This window comes from Chanodichthys erythropterus, chromosome 11 (genome assembly GCF_024489055.1).
Source record: "Chanodichthys erythropterus isolate Z2021 chromosome 11, ASM2448905v1, whole genome shotgun sequence".
In the NCBI taxonomy this organism is placed as follows: Eukaryota; Metazoa; Chordata; class Actinopteri; order Cypriniformes; family Xenocyprididae; genus Chanodichthys; species Chanodichthys erythropterus.
The window spans coordinates 8023049-8035742 of record NC_090231.1 but is presented as its reverse complement, the minus strand read 5'-3'; the positions used below and the strand labels follow the sequence as shown (position 1 = coordinate 8035742).

The 12694-nt window shown below is 42.6% G+C and overlaps 1 protein-coding gene across 1 annotated transcript in view; it reads right to left on the bottom strand.

Moving 5' to 3' along the window:
* The window catches only part of aldh1a3 (aldehyde dehydrogenase 1 family, member A3), a 35882-nt gene that overhangs the window by 5028 nt on the left and 18160 nt on the right, over positions 1 to 12694 (bottom strand). Inside the window, exons 7-10 of the mRNA XM_067400363.1 lie at positions 4620 to 4733; positions 3437 to 3539; positions 355 to 539; positions 114 to 278 (exon numbers count right to left, since the gene is read on the bottom strand). Coding sequence (XP_067256464.1) covers positions 114 to 278; positions 355 to 539; positions 3437 to 3539; positions 4620 to 4733 — 567 coding nt within the window. The remainder of the gene's footprint in view (positions 1 to 113; positions 279 to 354; positions 540 to 3436; positions 3540 to 4619; positions 4734 to 12694) is intronic.

Here is a 12694-nt window from a genome sequence, read left to right as displayed (position 1 = left end):
TTTTTAAAATTAAAAATTATATTACATCTGCCCTATATGTAGCCGTTTTTCTATATAAGTTTTACAAATGATAGTACATATACTCCATCACAGAGCGCAGAGGAGCGTCGTACCTCTTCTTTGGCGATACGCATGTGGTCTTTGACATCAGAGAAGATGGTGGGATGGATGAACAGTCCTCTGTCCTTCACCGCACATCCGCCGCACTCCAGCTTCGCCCCGTCCCTCTTCCCACTGTCCACCAACGCCAGGATCTTATCAAACTGATGCTGGTCAATCTGAAAGAAGAGCAGAAATACATAAAGAACCTGCATTCAAGAAGAAAAACTTAATATGAGTAAACTGAGTGAGCACCTGCGGCCCGTGTGAAGTTTGTGGTTCCATAGGATCTCCGATCACTATATTCTTGGCTCTTTCCACACTGAGACGCACAAATTCGTCATAAACCTGCTCTTCCACGTACACGCGTGACGCAGCGGTGCACGCCTGACCCTGATTGAAGAACGCGCCCTTCTGCGTCTCCTCCACCGCCGACTGCACTGCACACACACACACACACACACACACACACTCATCAGGGCGCACTTTATACAAAACCTTTCCCAGTGTTATTTTCCCATGCCCTTATGCTTTTTTCTTTCTGCAAAGCTGCACTGCATTACGTAGCAGTTCCATACCTGTGCCAACGTTCATGCTTTGATTCATTTGTAAACTTGATAACATAATGCATTATATCATTATACCCTTTCTGGAGTTTAATGAGCTGTGCATTGACATAAATCTGGGTTTTTGTGCAGATGTGAACATACATAATAATAGAGCAGCGAATAGTTCACAGCTGCACGGGTGGTCTGGAGTATTGCGACATCACTGGGGCTGAATAAACTCAAGCCAAAAAAGCCCCTCAGAAATATAACCGCACCACAATCAAATGCACTTCAATTAACTGTATATTGGCCCAATATGTATTTGGCAAATTAACCCTATAAAGCCTACTGTATCATATTGATACACAAGTTTGGATGCAGCATAGTAGACATACATAAAATACACACCACAATATAAAACAAATCAAATAAAAGAAATAAGAACACACAACAGTACATATAAATCTAAAATACTATGACTTACCCATCAGGCTGTTTAAAACTGAAAAACCTGTTGTACTGTAAATAATCTACTACATGTCTTGTCAGCTGATTGAAAGTTCATACTTTTTAGCAAGTAAAATGGCTTTTAGTATAATTGTAAAAATGTCCATCTTCAGGTTGTGGTACACATGTCTTTTTTCTGTGAAATCTTTACTGATTTTTATGAAGTAAAAATAAAAATAACTTCGTGAGAATTAGACCCTAAACTAAAGTGTGACCATTAACTAATAACTATTAATTTTGCCTACTAATTATTGCTTATTAATTAGTAAGGTAGTTGTTAAGTTTAGGTATTGCGTATGATAATGGAATGTGGAATATGGTCATGCAGAATAAGGCATTAATATGTGCTTTATAAGTACTAATAAAACAGCCAAAATCCTAGTAATATGCATGCTAATAAGCAAATTTCCATCAATTACTCACCCTCATGTCGTTCCACACCCGTAAGACCTTTGTTCATCTTCAGAACACAAATTAAGTTATTTTTGATAAAATCCGATGGCTCAGTGAGGCCTCCTTTGCCAGCAAGATAATTAACACTTTCAATGCCCAGAAAGCTACTAAAGACATATTTAAAACAGTTCATGTGACTACAGTGGTTCAATCTTAATGTTATGAAACAACGAGAATACTTTTTGTGCGCCCAAAAAAAAAAAAAAAGAAAATTGGCAGTTTGATACACAATCCAAACCACTAATTCGAAACAAACGATTCGTTAATCTTCAAAGCTTCATGAAGCAGTGTTTTGAAATCGTCCATCACTAGATATTGTTGAATAAAGTCACTATATATATATTTTATTTTTTTGGCGCACAAAAAGTATTCTCATCGCTTCATAACATTAAGGTTGAACGAGTGTAGTTACATGAACTGTTTTAAATATGTCTTTAGTAGCTTTCCGGGCATCTGAAAGTGTTAATTATCTTGCTGGAAATGCAGGCCTCACTGAGCCATTGGATTTTATCAAAAATATCTTCATTTGTGTTCTGAAGATGAATGAAGGTCTAATGTGTTTGGAACAACATGAGGGTGAGTCATTAATGACAGAAATTTCATTTTTAGGTGAACTAACACTTTAATAGTGAGAATTGGACCATAAACTAAAGTGTAATCATAACATTTATATTGTTAATAATGTTTCAAGATGAACACTTACTGGACTGAAGCAGGTTTACTTGGTTATCGATACATCATTTTTTTTTAGAAAAATCATCATACTCATGATACATACTTGATACTCACTTAAAATGTGAGTATCAAATATGATACACCAGGCTTTTGAAGAACATTGATCTCTCAGTCATCATTGTATTGCACTGCATTATATGTTTTGACCCTGCAATAAAAACTACAGTTTTGATCATAAAAGTATGAACTTAAGACATAATAATGGGAGATATAGAGTGACAACTGATATTTAAATGCATTTTATGTAAGTATACTTTTATACTGTTTTGACGATCTTATTGATTTACATTAAAAGCAATCAGATTGTCATCTTTATGGCCATATAAATAACAATATCTGCACCAAATTGCATATTTTTGCTCAGTTTGGTCCTCAACTAGGAGCTCCATATTCTTACTTTATCATACTGTTTGAGCCATAACAGCCTGATGTATCAAATATGATACTCCACAAAAAACATATATGCAGACTTTTTTTGTGTATCAATTTTCAATGAACTGTTCCAATAAAAATATTTTTTCTGACTATTATTTCATATATAAGTTTTACAGGGTTCAGTCATTTACATTCATGCTTCTGGCAGATCATTTAACAGCAGATAATTTTTAAAACAGAAAGACCGGTCACTCTTAAAAATGTCTAAATAGCATTGCATTAGATAAATGTCAAAACACACACTCAGTTGCTGCACAAGCTTTACTAAAGTCACTTGTTTTCATCATTTTTGCTCATTGTCTTTAAATCAACTGGTGTTTTGGTGATGTTAATGGATGTATAAAGATTCATTGTAGTTCATCATATACTACTATGAACATGTTCCACTAATGCTCCACAAACACAAAATACCTGCAATTTGACTGAAAAGTGTGCTATTTTCCTTTTAAACAAATACACCTGTTTTTTGTTTTCGATTGCCTATGACATTCAGACATTTTTAAGTGTGCCTTAACACTTTCCCCTCTTTTAAATAAAGACCTGTACATCTTCATTTAGGAAAATACTGCGCACATCGTTCACATCCCCCGTTTTTCCCAGCCCTCCCAGCGCAATCATTATTGTTTCAGCAGTGAGATCTGGCAAACCACATCACTCACGGTCTGAGTCAGCAAACACAATGCATGGGTTTTTTCCCCCCAGCTCCAGAGTCACTCTTTTCAGGTTGCTCTTGGCCGCCGCCGCTTTGATCAGCTGGCCCACCTGAACACAAACACAGCACATGACAATAATGAGAGCGGGAAGTGCAGCCGGCGGTTGCTAATGATGCTTCCATAAGCTGCTCTAGTTGTATGTAACTTATGAATATCATCTGGTTTGTCATGTAGATAATGACGGCAAACTATTAAAAAAGCACAGGGCTTTGAAACACTACAGTTCAGAGCTCTGACATTCAGCTCACATGGATCTCAAACTGATATTTGAACAAAACGGTTTATTAGTATTTGAGGTGATGCATCATTTTCAATAGGTGAAATAAATCATCTCAACTTAAATTGTTTCCCTTAATCTCCTCTGCAATGTAAGTTACTCATATTTATTTTTACCAAGAATATTTTAACAAACAGTTTGCCTTTACCCAAAATATATTTTAAGATTGAAAATGTATTTAGTACAAGTACATTTTGGCATGTGAAGGTTTGATAAATAGATTTGCCTAAGCTGCACTGTTCACCATATTTATTTAAAATATATTTTGGTAGGAAAAAAACAAACATTTTATTTCTAGAAACATTCTTCAAAGAAACATCTGAACTATTATCCAAATTAATTTTAGAGATTTTTATTCTTACTGTATGTCAACAATGTGACTTTTTATATTGTGTCTCTTAAAGGTGCCCTAGAATTAAAAATTGAATTTATATTGGCATAGTTAAATAACAAGAGTTCAGTACATGGAAATGACATACAGTGAGTCTCAAACTCCATTGCTTCCTCCTTATATAAATCTCATTTTTTTGGGCGTTTTGGGCGGGGGCAGGGAGCACAAGCATTTAAAGGGGGTGCAGCCTAAATCGGCTCATATTTAATGATGCCCCAAAGTAGGCCGTTAAAAAAAATTAATAAAAAAAAAAATCTATGGGGTATTTTGAGCTGAAACTTCACAGACACATTCAGGGGACACCTTAGACTTATATTACATCTTTTAAAAAGACGTTCTACGGCACCTTTAAGGAAAAATATGAGAAACATCTTAAAAGGAGAATTATTACTAATAAGCTCTGAAAGAGCAAACTTTGAGCAATATCATGTTGCCTGAGCTTTTTCCCCATAGTTCCTCACCTCTGTAGAGCCTGTGAACGCCACTTTGTCAATGTTCATATGACTGGCGATTGCAGCTCCAGCCGTAGGTCCAAAGCCAGGTACGATATTCACGACTCCAGGTGGAAAGCCAGCCTGTATGACATTAGGGAAAGAATGGGCTTTATTTACAAAAAGGGTAAAATGGGAAATTAATAGGTCAAAAAACTGCCCACGGGGACAGAGACAGTAAGACTATTGATGTACACAAAGAGACGCTTTTCTTTTGAGGGCTTTAAACCACACTGATCTCATTCATAATGATGAAGACATAAATCATCTCTTTTTTAGATACAGGCGGTTTGAATAGAAAGCGAGGGGCGGTTGACGGAAGGCTCGCAGCTGCAGTTTTAGTCATTACAGCAATTCATGCGCCCTGCTTTCTTTGAAGAATTAAACATGATCATTTGAGAGTTTTGTATAAACAGAGACAGACCAACAACTGATTACCCACAATGCAGTTGAGTCATTTGTAATACATCCAGGGACTCCCAACCAAAATTTCAACTTCCAGTCATTCAATAAACATGCAGAATAAATTCAATTACTGATTTCTGTGTATATTTGTATCAGTGTAATATTTTGATTTGTTTTCATTTCAATAAAATGTATGAATTTAGAAGATATTGGTAACGCTTTACAATAGGACTCATTTGTTAACATCACTTAATGCATTACCTAACATGAACCTAACAATGAACAATATGTTTTTACTGCATTTATTAACCTTTCACAATGTTAGTTAATACAAATAATTTGTGTTCATGTTACACCATGGTCTTTCTGAATACTCAATTCTGATTAGCTGGAAGGTGTGCATTAAAACAGTTTAATGCACAGGTAGTTCCAGTCAATTTAATCACCATTCTATATTAATATCGGAGATCACACTGTGCACACAAACAGAAACATTCAAGAGCAGAGAAACTTGTTATCAACTCTGCCATTTTTATCAATAAAAATCACTGCTGAATCGCTACATTATATTTCTCAGCAACGAGGGGGTAACATCTGATTTTGAAAGTAATTAAACTCACAGCTTCGTTGTTAATAGAGAGAGACACATAAGCAGTGGAGTAAAGTATTTGAGTAAATGTAATTAGTTACTGTACTTAAGTATCTTTTTAGCTACTTTGTAGTTGTACTGAGTATCAAAAATATTTCAACTTTTACTCTCTACTTGACTTCATTTTTGAACAAGTAAATGTACTTTTTACTCCAATACATTTGTGATGAGTAATGCAATTACACATTACATTTTTGCATGGCACCTAACTTTCTGCAGTAGTTTGTTTCTGCTATAAAGAAGCGATATCGTCATCTGAGGGCTTTGAAGGTACTATATCTTGTGCATTTTGCCTTTACTAGGGTGACCATATTTTGATTACCGAAAACCAGGACACTCGGCCCGGCAATGAGATACTCAAATGATACTTGAAATTTACTCAAAGATGCCTTATTATTTCAATATATTTGAAGTACGCCTATGCCTCCTCTGTATGGATAGAAAATTGTTACATTACAAAGTACTATCTATAACCAAAGACACAAATTCAGATAGGCTTCTCAGAGGTTACTCAACATGTTTTATTATGACAAGTTTCAAAAATAATGAATGAAATAATGATAGAAATAATGCCTCTTCTGTATTAGAAAAATAATAAATAACTAAAAAAATACCTCTGCTAAATTAGCAATCCAAATTTAACAAAAATAGCTCTCGCAAACGTACAAAAACTAACAAAAAATATCTATATCTTTAGTTTTCTTCCTCATCCTCCTTGTTTGCCCATCTATATTTTGCTGTAGAGCTGATCTTTCCCAGCAGTTTTTTGTTGCTTAACAAACAAGCATGAAAGTTAAAAAGAAATTTATATAGACTTATCAGCCGTTACATCGCAATGTACAAAGGAAGAGCACAACAAGCTGAACTCATTGTAGACGATAGCAGAAGATTGCTCTGCTGTTACACAAAGTATCTGTTATTCAGTTATAGACGACTGCACAAATCGTGCAAACTAATGAAAACATTATAAACTGTTACCTAGAAGTAAACAACTGTAGTTTAGGCATAAGTCAGCCGCGACGCTGAGAATATAGTTACCTTTATGGAATAGTCCACTGATGTCTTGAGATAGAATATTAGTTCAGATTGTAAGTTGCACATGCATTATTAATATATGAATATTAACTAATTAATATTCATGTATGCTCCGCCTTCGGAAACCAAAAATCTCGTAACACCGGTCAATTTAATGGCCCAATGAAAAACAATGAAAACCAGGACATTTTCATCACTTTATAAAAAACAACCAGGACGGCCAGGACAGGACGTGAAAACAGGACATGTCCTGGGAAAACAGGACGTTTGGTCACCCTACCTTTACTCACCCAAACTGGTCAACAAGGCTACTTTATGTGAATGTGAGTGCATTAGCAGGTAGTTGCTGAATCATAGGTGTTTGTTTTAGGAGATGAGGTCATGATTGCAGCCGGTGAAACCAGCACATCCAGTGCAAGTAGACTTTGACTATTTAATGTTACTGAACATTATTTTATTTATCCGCTGAATTGATGAGACCTTTTTGAAGGATATTGGCCTTTTTGTGCACTTGAGCTTAACTGAGAATTGAGAGTTTGTAATGTTTAAGAGGCTGTTGTCGACCATGATTTATTGCAATATTGAGGTGTTCAGTTTTATTTTGAATTTAGAAAATGAACTTGATTTCTCATCTTACAAATTACTTGTTTCTTATTTTCACTGGCATGTCTCTCAGGTGTTGAGGACTAGTGCATCTTTGAGCCTACATTCAGCATGAGTAAAATACTTAAAGGTGCCCTAGAATTAAAAATTGAATTTATCTTGGCATGGTTAAATAACAAGAGTTCAGTACATGGAAATGACATACAGTGAGTCTCAAACTCCATTGTTTCCATTGCAGCCTAAATAGGTGCATATTTAATGATGCCCCAAAATAGGCAGTTAAAAAAAAAAACAAAAAAAAAATTATATGGGGTATTTTGAGCTGAAACTTCACATACACATTCAAGGGACACCTTAGACTTATATTACATCTTTTAAAAAGACGTTCTACGGCACCTTTAAGTACTGTTAAAATCAGATACTCAAGGACTTTTACTCAAGTTGTATTGGAATTGGTAAATTGTAATTTGTAATGGAGTAATTTTCACTGTAAGGTATCTGTACTTTTACTCAAGTATATTTTTTAGGTACTCTTTACACCTCTGCACATAAGCATCTCTCATCTCTCTCTCGATAATAATTCAAATAAATGCTATAATTCATTTGTGGCGAGGGGGGCGTGGTTCAGCGAGGTCTGCAACCGGAGAGAATAGCGGGAGACGCTTGGTAAGTGAGTGGGTTGGATACAAATCACGAACACCTGTTTCTCATTCCAGTGATTGGCGCGGAGACAGGTTAAAACGCCGTGAGAAGCAGGAGCGTGTGAGAGAGAGGTGAACTGTTGACTGAGTCGAGTTGAGGTTCGTGGAGTGAAGCCCTTGTGGATGGTGTAAACCAAACTTGGAGAGAAGCCCTTGTGGATAGCGTATGCCGAACCTGGAGTGAAGCCGTTTGTGGATTGTTTATTTTCGTTGTTGTGCGTTGCACAGTCCTTCTGTTGACATTCAATAAAGACTCAGTCAGCAGTTATTTGTCGTCCCTGACCACTTCCTTCCCCACTACGAACTTAAATCTACTACACTGGTGCCGAAACCTGGGAAGGAAGTCGGTGAGCACGTCGCCATGCAATCTTCGTCCTCCGCCACATTTGCGGACATCATCGCGTCCCTCGCGGTCCTGCACCGCGAACAACAACAGGCCCTGCTGGAGTTAAGAGGCGACCAGGAGCGGTGTTTCCAAGCCATTCTACAAACCCAGCAGGAGGACCGCGAGGCGTTCCGGAGCTGGATTGACCGGGAGGTTCCCCGGGAGCCCACCGTACCACCCGCTGTGCCTGTCCACCTGCCATTAAATAAGATGGGTCCACTGGATGATCCAGAGGTGTTCTTAGACCTCTTCGAGAGATCCGCGGAGGCGTGTAAATGGCCGCGGGACCAGTGGTCGATGAGGCTGGTCCCGCTCCTCTCAGGAGAAGCACAGGTGGCGGCACAGCAGCTCCCCGTCCCGAACCTCCTGGTCTATGAAGACCTACGGCGGGCCATCGTCCAGCGGGTCGGTCGGACCCCGGAGCAGCACCGACAGCGCTTCCGCTCCCTCGACCTGGGTGAGTCCGGCCGGCCTTTCACGTTGGCCCAACAGCTCCGGGACTCGTGCCGCAAATGGTTGCTGGCTGAGGGAAGCGACGTGGACCTGGTCGTCGATCGCGTGGTGCTGGAGCAATTCATCACTCGGCTCCCGAAGAAGACGGCCGAGTGGGTCCAGTGCCACCGCCCCACGTCGCTGGACTCAGCCATCCAACTGGCGGAGGATCATCTGGTGGCGTGCCAAGGGGGCGGCGAACCCCTTCCAGCTGCCTCTCTCTCTCCCTCTCTTTTGTCCCCCTCTCTCTCTAGACCTGTCCCTCTCCCTAGGTCCCCGATGGCGGGGCGAAACGGGACAGGCACCTTCCTACGGACCCAGAGCCTCGCCCAGGGGGGCGGGACTCCCTGCTGCCGGGACGGACCCCGCTCCTGCTTCTCCCCACTCTCCGCGCCATGTATTCAGCCCACTCTCTGCCACTGGGGCGGCGGGCAGGTCTGGGCCGGCCTGTTGGCGGTGCGGGGATCCGGATCACTTTGTGGATAAATGTCCGGTTATGGAGGTCGGGACGGTGATCCGGGTCCCCGACGAACCTCAGGCCGCCCCTGGTCAGGCTGGCGGGTACCAAATACCTGTGAGTATCAAGGGGGGTACCTATCAGGCTTTGGTGGACTCGGGCTGTAACCAAACCTCTCTCCATCAAAGCCTGATTTCGTCTGGGGCATTGGATACAGGCCGCATGGTTGGGGTTCGGTGCGTGCACGGGGATGTGGTAAAATATCCCGTAATGTCCGTCATAATTAAATTTAGGGGACAAAAGCATAGTGTTGAGGTGGCAGTTAACCCGCACCACCGGCATCCGATAATTTTGGGAACGGATTGGCCCGCGTTTAAACAATTATTGGGATGTCTTTGCTCGGATGCCTCTTGGGGGAAAAGAACGCGGGGTGAGCAAGCGCGAGTACAGGTGGGAGAGACTGATCAGAGACCGAAGAGTTCTGCTGCAGGGGATCTGAGTGAAGCCGGAAGACTAATTCTTCCGGAACGCGGTGATTTTCCCCTGGAGCAGTCTCAGGATGAGACATTAAAAAATGCATTTAATAGGGTCTCAATGATTGATGGTCAGCCTCTCCAGCCTGGATGTCCGCTTGCTTACCCGTATTTCGCGATTATAAAAGATAGGTTGTATCGAGTGACCCAAGACACTCAGACAAAAGAAGATACAACCCAGTTATTAGTGCCAAAGAGCCGCAGGGAAATGCTTTTCCACGCGGCTCATTCTAATCCAATGACGGGGCATTTGGGACAGGCAGCGACACTAAATCGTCTCATGACCCGGTTTTTCTGGCCGGGCATTCACGAGAATGTACGCAGGTGGTGCGCGTCTTGTCGTGAATGCCAGTTGTTGAACCCACCGTCCACCCCAAAAGCGCCATTGCGCCCACTTCCATTAATGCAGGTCCCCTTCGAGAGAATTGGTATGGACCTCATCGGGCCATTAGAACGATCAGCAAGGGGACATCGCTTTGCATTAGGCATTGTTGATTATGTAACACGATATCCTGAAGCAGTGGCTCTCCGCAACATTTCTGCTAAAAGTGTTGCGGATGCACTGTTTCGCTTAATCTCCCGGGTGGGGATTCCAAAAGAAATCCTCACTGATCAAGGCACGGCGTTTATGTCACGCACGTTACGCGAACTGTACGAATTATTGGGCATTAAATCGGTTCGTACCAGCGTCTTTCACCCACAAACGGACGGGCTGGTCGAACGTTTTAATCGCACGCTTAAATCCATGATTCGTAAGTTCGTTCAAGAGGACGCCAAAAATTGGGATAAGTGGTTGGAACCTCTGTTATTCGCAGTACGAGAGGTCCCGCAAGCCTCCACAGGGTTTTCCCCCTTCGAGCTTCTCTTTGGGCGCCAGCCCCGTGGGGTGCTGAATGTCCTCAGAGAAACTTGGGAGGACGGACCATCTCAGGCCAAAAATGAAATTCAGTATGTGCTGGACTTGCGATCAAAACTCCACACTTTGGGGCGGCTATCAATGGAGAATTTGTTACAGGCCCAGCACAGACAGAGCCAACTGTATAACAGACGGTCTAACCTACGTAAATTCGCACCGGGGGAAAAAGTGCTTGTATTGCTCCCTACTTCCAGTTCGAAATTACTTGCAAAGTGGCAAGGACCCTTTGAGGTCAAACGGCAAGTCGGCGAGCTCGATTACGAGGTGGTACTGTCCGACAGGAGGGGGGCACGTCAAATCTATCACCTCAACCTCCTAAAAAAATGGAATGAGGCAGAATCAGTGATGCTGGCGACGGTGATTAGTGGGGAGGATGATCTCGGACCAGAGGCGAATGTAAAACCTCAATCTCTCGCTCTGGTCCCGGGGGGAGATCACCTCTCGCCCTCCCAGCTCACGGATTTATCCAAATTGCAAAAGGAATTTGCAGACGTGTTCTCTCCCCTGCCGGGGCGTACCAACCTCATTCAGCACCATGTCGAGACGGAGCCGGGCGTGGTTGTTCGCAGCCGGCCGTATAGATTACCTGAGCACAAAAAAAAGGTAGTTCAGGACGAATTAGAGGCAATGCTGAAAATGGGAGTAATAGAAGAGTCCAGCAGTAACTGGGCGAGCCCTATAGTTTTGGTTCCTAAGACCGACGGCTCGGTTTGTTTCTGCGTGGACTATCGCAGGGTGAATGCAGTGTCGAAATTCGACGCGTATCCAATGCCGCGGGTGGACGAATTGCTTGACCGGCTAGGTGCAGCTCGATTTTATTCGACACTGGACTTAACGAAAGGGTACTGGCAGATCCCCTTGTCGCCTTTATCCAGAGAAAAGACAGCTTTCACGACGCGGTTCGGATTACACCAATTTGTTACGCTTCCGTTCGGGCTGTTCGGGGCACCGGCCACCTTTCAGCGACTCATGGATAAAATTCTCCGGCCCCATGTTGCATTTGCGGCTGCCTATCTAGATGATATTATCATCTATAGTAATGATTGGCAGCGGCATATGCAGCATGTGAGAGCCGTCCTGAGATCGCTGAGAGCGGCTGGGCTCACGGCCAACCCAAAGAAGTGTGCAATTGGGCGCGTGGAAGTAAGGTATCTGGGCTTCCACTTGGGGCATGGGCAGGTGCGTCCCCAAATAGACAAGACGGCAGCGATTGCGACCTGTCCGCGCCCCAAGACCAAAAAGGAGGTTAGACAGTTCCTCGGGCTGGCGGGATATTATAGAAGGTTTGTACCTAATTATTCGGCCCTCACCAGCTCGTTGACTGATCTAACTAAAAAGGATGCTCCAGATACGGTCCAGTGGACGGAGCCGTGCCAGCAGGCTTTCACCCAGGTAAAAGCTGCTCTATGTGGCGGGCCATTGCTTCACTCTCCTGACTTTTCTCTTCCTTTTCTGTTGCAGACTGACGCGTCGGACAGGGGGCTGGGTGCTGTCCTGTCCCAGGAGATAGAGGGTGAGGAGTGGCCGGTACTGTACGTTAGCCGTAAGCTCTCGAAGAGAGAAGCTAAGTACAGTACCGTAGAAAAAGAGTGTTTGGCAATCAGGTGGGCCGTCCTCACCCTCCGCTATTATGTCCTGGGACGGGAATTCACTCTCTGTTCGGACCACGCTCCCCTGCAGTGGCTCCACCGCATGAAGGATACCAACGCGCGGATCACTCGTTGTTATCTGGCTTTACAGCCTTTTAAGTTCAAGGTGGTCTACAGGCCGGGTGTTCGAATGGCTGTGGCCGATTTCCTCTCCAGAAATGGGGGGGGGGGGGGGGCCGCAAGCCGGACGGCTCCCCGGCCTGAGTCGGGCGGTGGGGGT